The sequence below is a fragment of the Setaria viridis genome, chromosome 3 (assembly GCF_005286985.2).
Source record: "Setaria viridis chromosome 3, Setaria_viridis_v4.0, whole genome shotgun sequence".
Lineage (NCBI taxonomy): Eukaryota > Viridiplantae > Streptophyta > Magnoliopsida > Poales > Poaceae > Setaria > Setaria viridis.
Window position 1 is genome coordinate 445930 of NC_048265.2, and position 12506 is coordinate 458435.

General features: G+C 45.5%; 1 protein-coding gene across 2 annotated transcripts; it reads left to right on the forward strand.

Annotated features, from left to right (window-relative positions):
- The first annotated feature begins 28 nt into the window (after positions 1-28).
- On the forward strand, positions 29-2103 carry LOC117850772 (uncharacterized). Of its 2 annotated transcripts, XM_034732639.2 has the most exons (4): positions 29-248; positions 340-428; positions 1703-1835; positions 1917-2103. In XM_034732639.2, exons 1-3 carry the CDS (start codon positions 86-88, stop codon positions 1829-1831), a joined length of 381 nt encoding a protein of 126 aa, XP_034588530.1. In that variant the 5' UTR covers positions 29-85; the 3' UTR covers positions 1832-1835; positions 1917-2103. The 2 variants fall into 2 exon arrangements, with proteins under 2 accessions (XP_034588530.1, XP_034588528.1); XM_034732637.2 differs by having other exon boundaries at positions 31-248; positions 1703-2103.
- The last annotated feature ends 10403 nt before the right edge of the window (positions 2104-12506 follow it).

A 12506-nucleotide genomic window follows, 5' to 3' on the forward strand; every position in this document is an offset into this window, starting at 1 on the left:
CCCAGCCCATGTTGGCATGTTCGTAGTCGTGATCAGTGGGCCCAATTTGAGTCGGGAACGAATCGAGCCGGGACTGACCGCGGAGATGGCTCCGGGGAAGCGAGGCAAGGCCAGAGGGGAGGCGCCGCCGCCCGCCGCCGCCAACGCCGGCGGAGGTGGGTTCCCGAGCTGCCTCCGATTGATGCCGCCGTCGACAGTCGCCATCTCGATCCACGCCAAGCCTGGTTCTAAGGTCGCCACCATCACAGGTCGTTCTGCCCCTCTCAGATTCTCGGTTGCCGCCGCTGTCTCTCTGCTCAGACGCTAACCCTGAAGCGTGCGTGTGTGTGGATTTTGCAGAGATCGGGGACGAGGCGGTCGGCGTCCAGATCGACGCGCCGGCGAGGGATGGCGAGGCCAACGCCGCGCTTGTCGACTTCATCAGCTCGGTGAGTAGTTCGTCGCGGTTGCAGAACACTAGATCGACTCGAATTGACTAGCTATTGGTACTTCCGCGTCTAGGTCGAAAATTGGGCTATGGATATACTATCCAGATTTCTGGTTTATAAACTGAATGCATTCTGATGACTTGTGATCCTCGCTTTATCGAAATAGAATCTTCTGTCAAAATGTTTATAATTTTAGCTTGTATCCGCAGAGTGACGATCAAACATTTAACAGGCTAGCACTTATCACGGAGCAAATACAGCACAGGTGGCAGGCTACATGAACATCTTGAACTAAATCAACTAATAGAGCATGTGCTTTCATGCGCATCTTGTTTAGCTTTGATAGAGAGTATGTCAAATCATTTACTTTTTCGAGATCATTTCTTCTAAACTACTCCCTCTGTTCCAAATTATAGGTTGTTTTGGCTTTTTAAGATTCATAGATTTCATTATGCACTTAGATATAGCCTATGTCTAGATACATAATAATATCTATGAATCTAGAAAAGCCAAAACGACCTATAATTTGGGACGGAGGGAGTAACTGTTAGTTTGATAATACTGATAGAACTGTAATTGAGTTCTCTTACTGATAGCGTTGTAATTGAACAGCGTGAGTAGTCAGTTTGGTATTGTGGTTCTCTTAATGCTTGCATGGATTAAAATATGCAAGCTGTGCCATTGGTTTTGGACTGCAAAGAAAACTATAGTTTAACCATGAATGACGAGTTGTTCTTTGACCTTTAGCATGCTACGAAAGCTAATTTTGACTAAGCAAAGGGTTAGTTGACTTTGTGGAAGACTTCACTCTTCTTTGTGGAGTCTATTATTCTGCATGAATTATAGCGAAGTTCAACTTCACAACAGTAAAACCGATGCTGATTTAGACAACTGCAGTTCAAGTGTATATTTCGTGTAATTCATTTCATTGTCAAACTGCAATTCGAGGGTTTAAATTCATGGACAAAACATGGGCAGAGGCTATATTTGATTGAGAATAGTAGCTCAATGGGAACTGTATCCTCAGGCACAGGCTATTTGATTCAGAATAGTAGCTTGATGAGATGATTAAGTTCTTGAACAAAAAGGGAAAGCAAAAAAGATGCAGTGAGTTTGACTACACTCTTTGGTGCTATTTAGATTTTATTCAGAACAACGATACCTTAAGGACTATGGTAATATAAACGGATTTTGTCAAAGTTTGGATCGTCTGAAGTTTTCTTTCTCTGTTGTCTGTCCTATTTTAATTCTGAGAATCTGTGTGAACTTTGCAGGTACTTGGGGTGAAGAAAAGAGAGATATCTATTGGCTCTGGTTCTAAATCAAGGGAAAAGGTTGTGCTGGTACAAGATGCTACTCTTCAAGGTGTCTACGATGCTCTGAAGAAGTCCTGTAATTGTTGATGATGTATGTATGCTAAACCTGATAGTAACTGGATGACCATGAGGTAAACTAGTGGTCTTTGTAATAACATATCTGCGCTGTTAGTGAATCTCCTAGGAGTGCTCTTGCAACATGCAGTAAGTTTCAAGATGGAGTGACTTGACTGAAGATGAAACTGAATGGGATGTCGTCTTTACTGTCATGAGATGCAGATCTTTCAACGAGACCAGGTGATATAGTAATGCTGTTTGCCGGAAAGATTTACAGAGATGGCTTGCCATCTAACGTTAAACCCCGTGTATATATGCCTACAATGTGTGTGTGATCTTGTGTCCTTTGCAACCAACTAGTACTTGGTATCTATGGTTAATAAGAAAGGGAAAGAAAAAGGAAGATTTCCAACCAGACGGATCCTAACTGAGCTGGGCCTTTTGGGCTGTTGCGAGTTGCTGAGCCAGGCTCAACCAACCTTTCTTAATCTTGTTTGGGCAGAATTTCCTCTTTCAATCTAACACGGTCTTCATCCAGAGAGATATCACTGTTTGCATCTCCTCGTCGATCCTGGCAATGAAGGTAAACAATAATGGCAGTAATTTGGCGTCTCAAAGGAAATAAAAAAAGAAAAGAAAAGCATGAAACGCCTTGGACCCGGACCTGTTGGGGCAACAAGTAGTGCTGCCACAGATTCGAGGTGTAATATTAAAGTACTAACAAGTAACAACCCACCAAACAACGTGGGTGGGACATTTACGTAGGTGAGCCGTTTGGCAACTTTTGGCGATCGGCTCGATGATGCATGGGGATGCAATTTGGGCTTAAGATAAGCATCAACTAGTCCGTTTTGCTGTTGCATTATCACGAGGGGATTAATTTTTTAGTCCGGATCACATCGGATGTTTGTATATCAATTAGAAGATTAAATGTGAGCTAATTATAAAACTAATTGCATAAATCGTGGCTAATTTGCGAGACGAATCTATTAAATCTAATTTATGCAATTAGGTTTAATAAATTCATCTCGCCAATTAACCATCATTTATGCAATTGATTTTTATGTTTACTCTATGTTTAATAATCCTAATTACTATCAAACATTCGATGTGAGAGGGATTAATTTTTATTACAGTCTCCAAACGGAGCCTAAGTATCCTGCATCTATCTATCTGCTCTGATTAACGGCATGTTGTGCCAAAAGATATATAGGTTGGCTTACAAGAAAAAAAAAAAGGCTGCTCTGCTCATCATTTGCACTGCCTGCAACAATGGCTAAACGCATCAATCAGGCGCGTGGAGATTGCGGCCAAAGCTCTCATCGATCTCATCAGCGTGCAGTGCAGGGCATCTGATTGATTGGATGGGATGCTCAGGAGGTTTGTCTCGTACGAATGCCATTTGTTTTGTTTTGGCCACCTCGATATCTTTCTTTGAAATTTGTTTTGTTTTGGCCACTTCGATATCCTTTCTTTGAAACAAGCGCCAAACTTTAGAAGTGTCATATCGGATGTTCGATACTAATTAGAAGGACTAAACATGAGCTAATTATAAAACTAATTGCAAAACCCCTATACTAATTTGCGAGAGAATCTATTGAGCCTAATTAATCCATGATTAGCATATGTTTACTGTAGCAATACATTGTCAAATCATGAACTAGTTAGGCTTAGGGCCTGTTTGGCAACAAGGTGTTAAAGTTTAACACCTGTCCCATCGGATGTTTGGATGCTAATTAGGAGTATTAAACATAGGCTAATTACAAAACTAATTGCACAGATGGAGTGTAATTTGCGAGACAAATCTATTAAGCCTAATTAGTCCATGATTTGACAATGTAGTGCTACAGTAACCATTTGCTAATGATGGATTAATTAGGCTTAATAGATTCGTCTCACGAATTAGCACAGGGTTCTGCAATTAGTATTATAATTAGCTCATGTTTAGTTCTCCTAATTAGCATCCGAACATCCGACGTGACACTGTTAAAGTTTAACACCTCGTATCCAAACACCCCTTTTATAGATTCGTCTCGTGAATTAGACTCCATCTGTGCAATGGGTTTTGTAAACAGTCTATATTTAATACTTCTAAATACGTCCTACGGGACGGGTACTAAATTAATTTTAGAAGGTATATCCTTAAGCCCAGGTAAACAGTGCTGATCCTGATTAGAGTACGTTCTCAGTGATGAGCAGCATCGGTACGATTACCGATGCATCAGTACGTGCCGGCGGTCAAGTCAAACATGGTTGTTGCATCGGCTGGGTACACTTGGTTCACTATTCCCTTGGCTATTGAGAGCCGTGAGCGCGCGCAAGCAGTGCACAATGACGAAGTGAGGGAGTGTTTGGATACGAGGTGCTAAACTTTAGCATTGTCACATCGGATGTTCGGATGCTAATTAGGAGGACTAAATATGAGCTAATTATAAAACTAATTGCACAGATGGAGTCTAATTCGCGAGACGAATCTATTAAGGCTAATTAATCCATCATTAGCCAATAGTTACTGTAGCACCACATTGTCAAATTATGGACTAATTAGGCTTAATAGATCTGTCTCGCGAATTAGACTCCATATATGCAATTAGTTTTATAATTAGACTATATTTAATACTCTTAATTAGTATCAAACATCCGATGTGATGGTGCTAAAGTTTAGCCAGGGATGTCAAACACCCCCTCATGAATATTCTTGAGTTTTGAGTTGGGGTCACGAGACGAGAACATCCATCGATCGTCCATGGTTTCTGACGCACACGGAGGAGGAGGAGGAGGAGTTGGCCTCTATCTAAGCTAGCAGTGGCACGAACGCCGATGATGAAAAGCTAGCTGGTGATCGACGGAGAGTACGTTCCTGGCATGGAGCGGTTACCGAGTTACATGCATCTGCGGCTTGGATTATGTTATGTCCCAACTTGATCGCTGTTGGATATGATGAACCTTTGATTGACTTGCACTTGGCTAAGATGCCACGTCCATGATGAAGAAGCACATCACCAGCTGTAGCTAGGCGCCAAGCAAGAAACCTCCGTATCCATATATGCCACCAATCAAACAAGAAGGAGAGAAGAGAAGCAGGCAAGAAACCTCAAAACAATAACAAAAGCGCGTGCCATGATCACATCACCAAAGCCTATTTATTATCATCTTAATACAATAGTGTTAAAACAAGGTACCGTGTTCACTAATAGGGTCTAAAAATTTCCACATTAATCAGAAAAAAGAGAAGAATTTGAACCGTTAGATTTTATGAAGACCTAACCACTACGGGACACAGGAAAATTGCCGAGTGCCAGGGGCACTCGGCGAAGGACAAAATACACTCGGCGAACCGTTTGCCACACTCGGCAAACGGCACACGGCAAAAATTCACTCGGCAAACACGGATTTGCCGAGTGTTTTGTGTCGGGCACTTTTGCCGAGTGCCCAGAAAACACTCGGCATCCAATTTTTGAAAAAAAATAAAAAAAAAATCCTGTTACGCCAGCACCGCCACCACCGGCAGCTCCGCTAGCACCACCACCACCGGCAGCTCCGCCTCTCATGCCGCCATCACCACCGACCACCACCAGCACACCCCCACAGCCCCACGCCGCCGCGGATCTGGAGAGGGCCCCGGCGCCGCCGGATCCGGCGAGGGGAGGGCCGGCACCGCCGGATCCGCCGCCGAGGGGGGGAGGGGCAGGGGTGCGCCGCCGCCAGGCCCCCTCCCCTCGATCCGCGGCCGCCGCTGGATCTGGCCGCCTCGGGAGCCCCCTCCCCTCGAGCCACCCGGATCTGACCGGCGACGGAGGGAGGAGGCCGCCCCGGCCGCCAGATCTCACCGGTAGGGAGCGGGGCCGGGAGGGGGTGCCGCCTGCCGGAGAGGGATGGGAAGGGGCGCCGCTCGGCCAGGAGAGGAAGGGTCGGAGGAGAGACACCGCCCGCCAGAGAGGGAGGGGAAGGGGCGGCGCGTGGGTGCGGGTAGGTGGGGGGGCGTCGGGGGAGTTATGGTCGGGCGGGCCGCGTCCGTGAGTTAAGGGTGTGGAGTTTGCCGAGTGTTATCCTTTTTACACTCGACAAACTCCTTCTTTGCCGAGTGTCCCAGATTTGGACACTCGGCGAAGATTTTTTTTTCATTTTCCCATCTTTTCCATAACAGCTTTTACTGATATTATTTGATTATATTATGCGGTTATAGGTCAAATTCACTCAAAAATATATATTTGATTATTCTACTCATATTATTCCATTATTTTATGCGGTTATAATTCAAATTAAATTTATATCAATTAAAATTCTATAATTGCACTTAATACATTAAAATTATCTAACAGTTCCAAAAAATTACAAAAATTTCACATGAAACAATATATGTTCTCTATTACCTATAAAAAAAGTTTTGTAGTCAAAACAAAACTCGACCATCACTCTAACTCTAATTCTTATTGAATCCTTCTCAACGCTACTATTCTTCTTCTGAGATGTTTCAGTTTGTAAACATCGTACGTGACGACATGTGCGAAATCTTCTCAATTTTTTACCGCAGCCTCCACGTATGATATCATCACATCATGACAAATCTCATGATTTTCAGACTTCGCATGCTTTTTTTACAATTAAAAAATCATTTGGCCACACATTCATGGTCGTGTTGCCTGAACAAAATGTTCAAAATTTCTTTTCATTTCACGGGTAAGGCCTCAAACTTGGCTAAATAACATGAATATTATTTTTCTACTCATTTTATTCTACAGTTTGAATCACTTGCAGTTCAAATTTGACATATACAAAAAATTTCCTTGAAATGCAATTAATTAATTAAATATAGCAACCAAATCCAAAAATACACCAAATTTTAACATGGAGTACCAAATGTTGTATATGAGGAGTAGAAAATTTTTCAAGGTGAAAAGAGAAAAAAACTTATTGTTTAGCCGAGTGTGAAAAAAAACACTAGGCAAACCCCCCTCTTTAGCGAGTGTTTTTTTTACACTCGGCAAACCCCCCTCTTTGGCGAGTGTTTTTTTTTGACACTCGGCAAAGACCTTGTTTGCCGAGTGTTTTTTTTTGCCGAGTGTTTTTAGCTCGGCACTCGGCAAAGAGCTTGTTTGCCGAGTGTTCGAAAAAAAACACTCGGCAAAGAGAAAACACTCGGCAAATTTGAGGTTTTCCGTAGTGAACGGTCTAGACTAACCAAAAGAGTCCATAACAAATACGACTAATAAATATATATACATTTAAAAAATATATACATAGTTGTGATGGACTCAAGTTATAACATTGTTGATCAATTTATATTTTATTAAATAATAATGATTCTAGTTGGCAAGTCATATATTTAAAATAGAAACATAATATTTTTGGACCGCGCTAACGTACGACCGGTCACGCACAAAGTGCGGAGCTAATCACGGTGCAAGTAAGCATAGTGCTAGGACTCACCCCACATGCACATAGCAATTTTTTTAAAGAACAACATAGACCAAATTGTGTGCATGCGAGCAGAGTGCCAAGAGTAGCACAAATCGTGTGCATGCGAACAATACAAGCTTCTTGTCATCACATGGAGAAAATCATGCCATGCAATTTACTTTTGTTCAGTTTTCTTTGAGTGATAATAAATTTCTCACTAAGCTTCAGATTTCGAATCCATTTCCACATTTATGTTCCTTACAATTTTTATCTACGAAATGAGACCCACTTTCCATACATTTTGAAGTAATTTTATTTCTGTCGTCAACTTATGTGTAGTGTCAGTGTAGTGTCAGTAGTAACTTATATTTACATTTATATTTCTAAAACTAACAAGTTGTCTTGTTTATCCGCAAAAATTGATGCATGGAAATATAGTAACCTATGTTGTGTGGTCCAGTAACTTGTATATCTAGTAGTATGTTTACTTATGTAAAGAACTTCTATACAATAATTAGTATCATTTCACGTAGAGAGCATGTGATAACTTTTATATTATTACAACTTACATAGAGAAAATGGAACAACTTATGTAGGGGCAATAGAACAATTTATGTTGAGAGGAAGATGGCACAGTAGATACTCTTGATAGGTAAGAAATGCTAGGTAAAATTTCTTGTTGTAGCAATTTATGTATATAATTTGTTAGTAGATTTACATTTAAGTTGCTACACTTAATATAGAACTAACTAATGTATATCCAATATAAGTTATCGGTATATTGAAACTATTTAAAAACATATGCATCACGGGTCTAGTTTTGTAGATCTCATCGTAAGGAACGCAGTGGTGCAAACGGAATTGAAAACATACATCTCACAAGAAAGTTATCACATTTTTAAAAATGTAAACACATTAAAAAAGGCTCGTACAACGTGAGCCCAATCTCCTGACACGGGCTGCAGTAGGCCGCGCATGGTCGCGCGTTTCGCGCAAGCACGACCCCACGCGAGCTAACTTTTTCCAATGTTTTTCTTACATCTAAAATATTAGGATTCTACGTGAATACTCGTACATGGAAAGCCACTACTTACTTGAGTTGCAAACATCTACTACTATCAAATAGCCATAACAAATAAATAGAAAGAGATGAATACAGATTAACCATAAATTGGTGCTATTCGTGAGCTTGATGTTGCCGGCGATAGGAATAAGAAAAGCAGATGACCACCGACAAAGGAAGCATGGAGGACCTCCATGAAAGCATGGAAACCAGAACCCACCCCCCTTGACAAGCAAGTGGAGTTTGAACTGATGATGGCGGCTTGCGGGCTTGAGCGGAGGAGCAGGAGCTAGCAGCCGGCGCATGTACCTGCAGGCTAGCAGTTCTGTTTAGCCATCGGCCGGGGCTGGTGATAAGGAGTCACGAAGATGGGGAGAGCTGCTTCCACGTGATGCATAACCACAAGACCTTGGCAAGCATAAAAACAATCTCATGCGCATCGTATCTTGCCATCGCAATGCCTTGCGAGGATAGGATGGTGGCCTAGAAACAATTTGGGAACAAGATATTATCCCTAACATAAGCACGGCCCCCCGCTCAGGTGACACGGGCAACGACCCAAAAAATAAGCTGTCGCCGCCGCTCCCTCCCCTCCACTCCACCTCGCCACCGCCGGAGGGTCCCACCGGAAGCCCGTGCGGCCCTAGGAAGGTGGCGGCGGAGCGTTTTTGTCCTGTATTGGTTGCATCCGCCCACATCTGGGCGGGAGACACTGGGAGGCAGCCATGGCGCGAGTAGGACGGCGGTGTTGGGTGGATCTGTGGGGCTGTGATGGTGGCGCAGCGGCGTGAAGAGTATCTTGGCCCCCTAAGTGGGTTTTGGTGAATTAATGACACAATATTAAATATCTAATGAACTTTCAAGTGCATGTACAGGTTTAAAATGATTGGTGAACATGTAGCACTTATGGATGATCCTCAAAAGGAAATGAATGAATATGAGGCATATCTTGAAGGTTAAATTTATTTTTGTTTGAATTTGAGTATAGGAATGCCACACCATTAAGAGGGATGCGTAACCTTTGGTCTTTACGTTGAAAAAAAAGGTGCTCAAGATGATATAACCAAACTATGAGAGACACCTTGCACCTACACTTCACTTGGGAAATTCTTAAATAGGTGTTGACTTGAGAGTTCCGGAGTTTTCCGAAATGTTCGGAATCTCCGAAAAAGTTTCGGAGATTCCGGAACATAACGTCCCAACGGCTAGTTTTGGGGTGAAGGGGTATAAATACCCCTCCCACAGTCAATCTCTTGATCTAACTTCGTGCTAAGCTTTAGAAAAGCATTCAAGTCCCCCTCTTTACTCCTCTTTGACATTCTTGGTGAGATTTGGTGATGATTTAAGGAGGGATTTAAGGGAAGGGCAAGAGAGAGTGCTAGTGAGCTGATTTCCCATCTCTTGAGCACCTTGTTCTTCGTCAAGCCGGTGATTTTGTGTTTGTTACTCTTGGAGGTTCAAGCTCCTTGCCTGCTAGGCGTTGCCCATGGAGCATCCAAGGTTGTGGCTGCCTACGGAAAGTTTATATTACCCCGATGATTGAGTAAGTGACTCTAGCTCGATCTTTGTGGTTGCTAGAGTAGGAAAAGTGGCTTAGGAGTGAAAATACCACCCTTTGTGGGTTCCTCAATGGAGACGTAGGCTTCAAGTGTGGAGCTGAACTCTGGTAAACAAATCCTTGTGTCTCTTGTACTTGTTGTTCTTCATTTCGTTCATATTCAAGCATAAAACATATTTCTAGGATCTGTGCTCGATCTACTTTTCTAGAAGATTGCTTGTTGTTCTATCTTGCCTCTAAAGCCTAAAATATCCTGTTGCTTAACCTATATTCGATGATTTACTTTTGAGCAAGCTTTTCGTAGGGTTGTAGTGCAATCTTGCAATTCTCCGGAGAATTCGTAGATTTCTCCGAAAATTCTGCAAGTTGCGAAATTTCCGGAACAATCTCTAAAAACTCTGGAAGTTTCTGATAAACTTGTTTGAAGTTGTGTAAAATTTTCAAGTTCCACTATTCACCCCCCTCTAGTCGACATCCTAGATCCTTTCACGGCGCAGAGCGAGGAGGCGGCCCGACGGCCGTGGGTGTGGCGAGCAGGCGGTCAGGCCGGCGAAGGAAGCCCCGGCTCCGGGCCGCCGTGCGCCTAAAGCGGTGCGCAGAGGCCGCGTCACAGCCGCGATGGAGGCCCGGCGTGTGTGAGCGGGAGTTGCGCCTAGAGTGGTGCAAGGACGTCGCACCATGGTCGGTGTCAGTCGGATCTGCCACCACGCGGTGCAAGCCAGGCGCGTGCGAGCGGCGGCTGCGTGGCCCTGTGCAGGGGAGCAGCGGCTTAGCACTAGCGGGGTGGCCATGCGACGACGGCGGCCATGGCGTCCGCGTGTGAGGTCGCGCGGCGGTGGTGGTTCAACGAGGGGCGCAACTATGCCGCGCGGTGGCGACCGGCACAGGGCAGGGAGACGAAGCCACGAGGTGGTGGTCTGCACGGTGCGAGGAGGCCGCGTTGCATCGGCATCAAGTGTGGGGCGAGGACGGTGACGACCGCGCATGGCAGTTGCCGCGTGCGCACCGTCGATGTGGTGATGCGCAGCCGAAGATGGTCTACACATGGCGGGAGGAGGCACGGCGATGGCGCCACCCCTAGGAGGGCTTCCATGGTTGTCGTCCAGGGAGTGTCGGGCTGTGTACGTGTAGTGGCTAGGGGTGGGATGCTCCGAGTGAAAGGCTTGGCCAGGCGATCTTGCTGGTGGCGATGGCGGTAGCGCCCTAGGGCGTCGTTCTCCCTGTTGTAGGCGTCATCTTGAGCTCCATCCCTGCTGCACGGGGTTCTTTGGGTGAAAACACTGTCCAGATCTTGGACGAGCAATGGCGGCGCCACTCACGTCGTTTCCTCCTTAGAGGCGTTGTCTCTAGAGACCCAACTCGGCTTGTGGCATTGCTGGTGACACGATGATCATGGGAGGCTGCAGCCGGTGGCGGAGGCCCTGCTGGGACAGGTTTGTGGCGCGGCAAGGCGGCATGGTGCAAAACGTCAAGCTTGACGGGGGTTGTTGAGCTCACGAGAAAGCGATCGCGGTTCTGGTGGTGGCCAGGGGTTGTTGCATTTTTGTCGGGTTGGCTGCTTGTAGCGGACCACGGCGACTGGCGTTGCTTGGCAACTGTCAGTGCGTCGTGGGACTGCGTCGAAGGACAACGCTTGCAGCAATGGCATCGTGGGACGACTTGGCTTGCAGCGGACAGTGGCGGGTTGCTCAGCTTTGTTAGGCTACTCTAGTGCGGTACATCGTCAAAATACGGCACAAGCGACTACTTTGGCTTGCTGACACGACGATGGAGGCTTTTTGCGCAGGTGGAGCAATGAGGCGAAGTCGACCTGCAGTGGCAGCTTGGTGTTTGATGGAGACCTTAGGAAGCAGGGCAACATTGCTTACCATTCTGATGGCGGTAAAAGAAACGGATCCGTAACATCGAGTGCTGTGGCGGGCATGGCGAGACCCCCGCACGCGGTGTTTCTTCAAGGCGACGAGAGAGGTGGAGTCCAACGATGGATGTGGCAAGGCCCCCACGCGTTTGTGTTATCGTGGTGGTGACTGCGAGGCAGCCTACGAGCGTTCCGGTTCTGGTGGTATCACTCCATTCGGTGGAGTGTGATGTTGCAGCGGCACTACAGCGAAGGGTCCCGCATGGCGGTGGCCTTCTTGGTGCGGTGCAGACTGTTTCTCTTGGTTCCTTGTCAATGCGGGGTCACACCTGGAGGTTTCGGCGACTACATGAGAGTGAGAATGTTGGTGGTTGCTGCGATTAGGGTTCGGTTCGGCTGCCGTTGTCGAATGGAGTGATGCGGCCGCGTTGATGTCTCAATCCAGCTGGTCGATCGGTTTTGGCAGGTTCGAGTTGAGTTGAGTGGTTCCCGCGTTGATGTCCCAATCCAACCGAGCGAGTCTAGTAGTCTATGGCCTTTCAAGGTCGTAGTCTTATATTTTTTCTGCTATATCAATAGAAACTCGCACAACGGTTCGTTAAAAACAATTGGGAACAAGATCAGGCAGCTAGCGTCAACCGTAGCTTCATCAGATCACGTCCCACGCTTGATCATGCTGTCAAAGCCCATCACTTAGACGGTGCACGAGTGCGCATGCAGCCTTGGCCGTGGGTAGCACTGAACTATGTGCTTTCTTCAATGCCAAGAATGCAAGTATTTTTCATGTTTGATTAGAATACGGTTGTTCTCAGCTGTCAAGACAATG

Bases quoted from the DNA above. Each gene is read 5' to 3' on its own strand.
- LOC117850772 (XM_034732639.2), top strand. From the start codon at position 86: ATGGCTCCGGGGAAGCGAGGCAAGGCCAGAGGGGAGGCGCCGCCGCCC. The intron at 249-339 runs GTCGTTCTGCCC...TGGATTTTGCAG, and splicing joins TAAGGTCGCCACCATCACAG to AGATCGGGGACGAGGCGGTC. The intron at 429-1,702 runs GTGAGTAGTTCG...TGAACTTTGCAG, and splicing joins TTGTCGACTTCATCAGCTCG to GTACTTGGGGTGAAGAAAAG.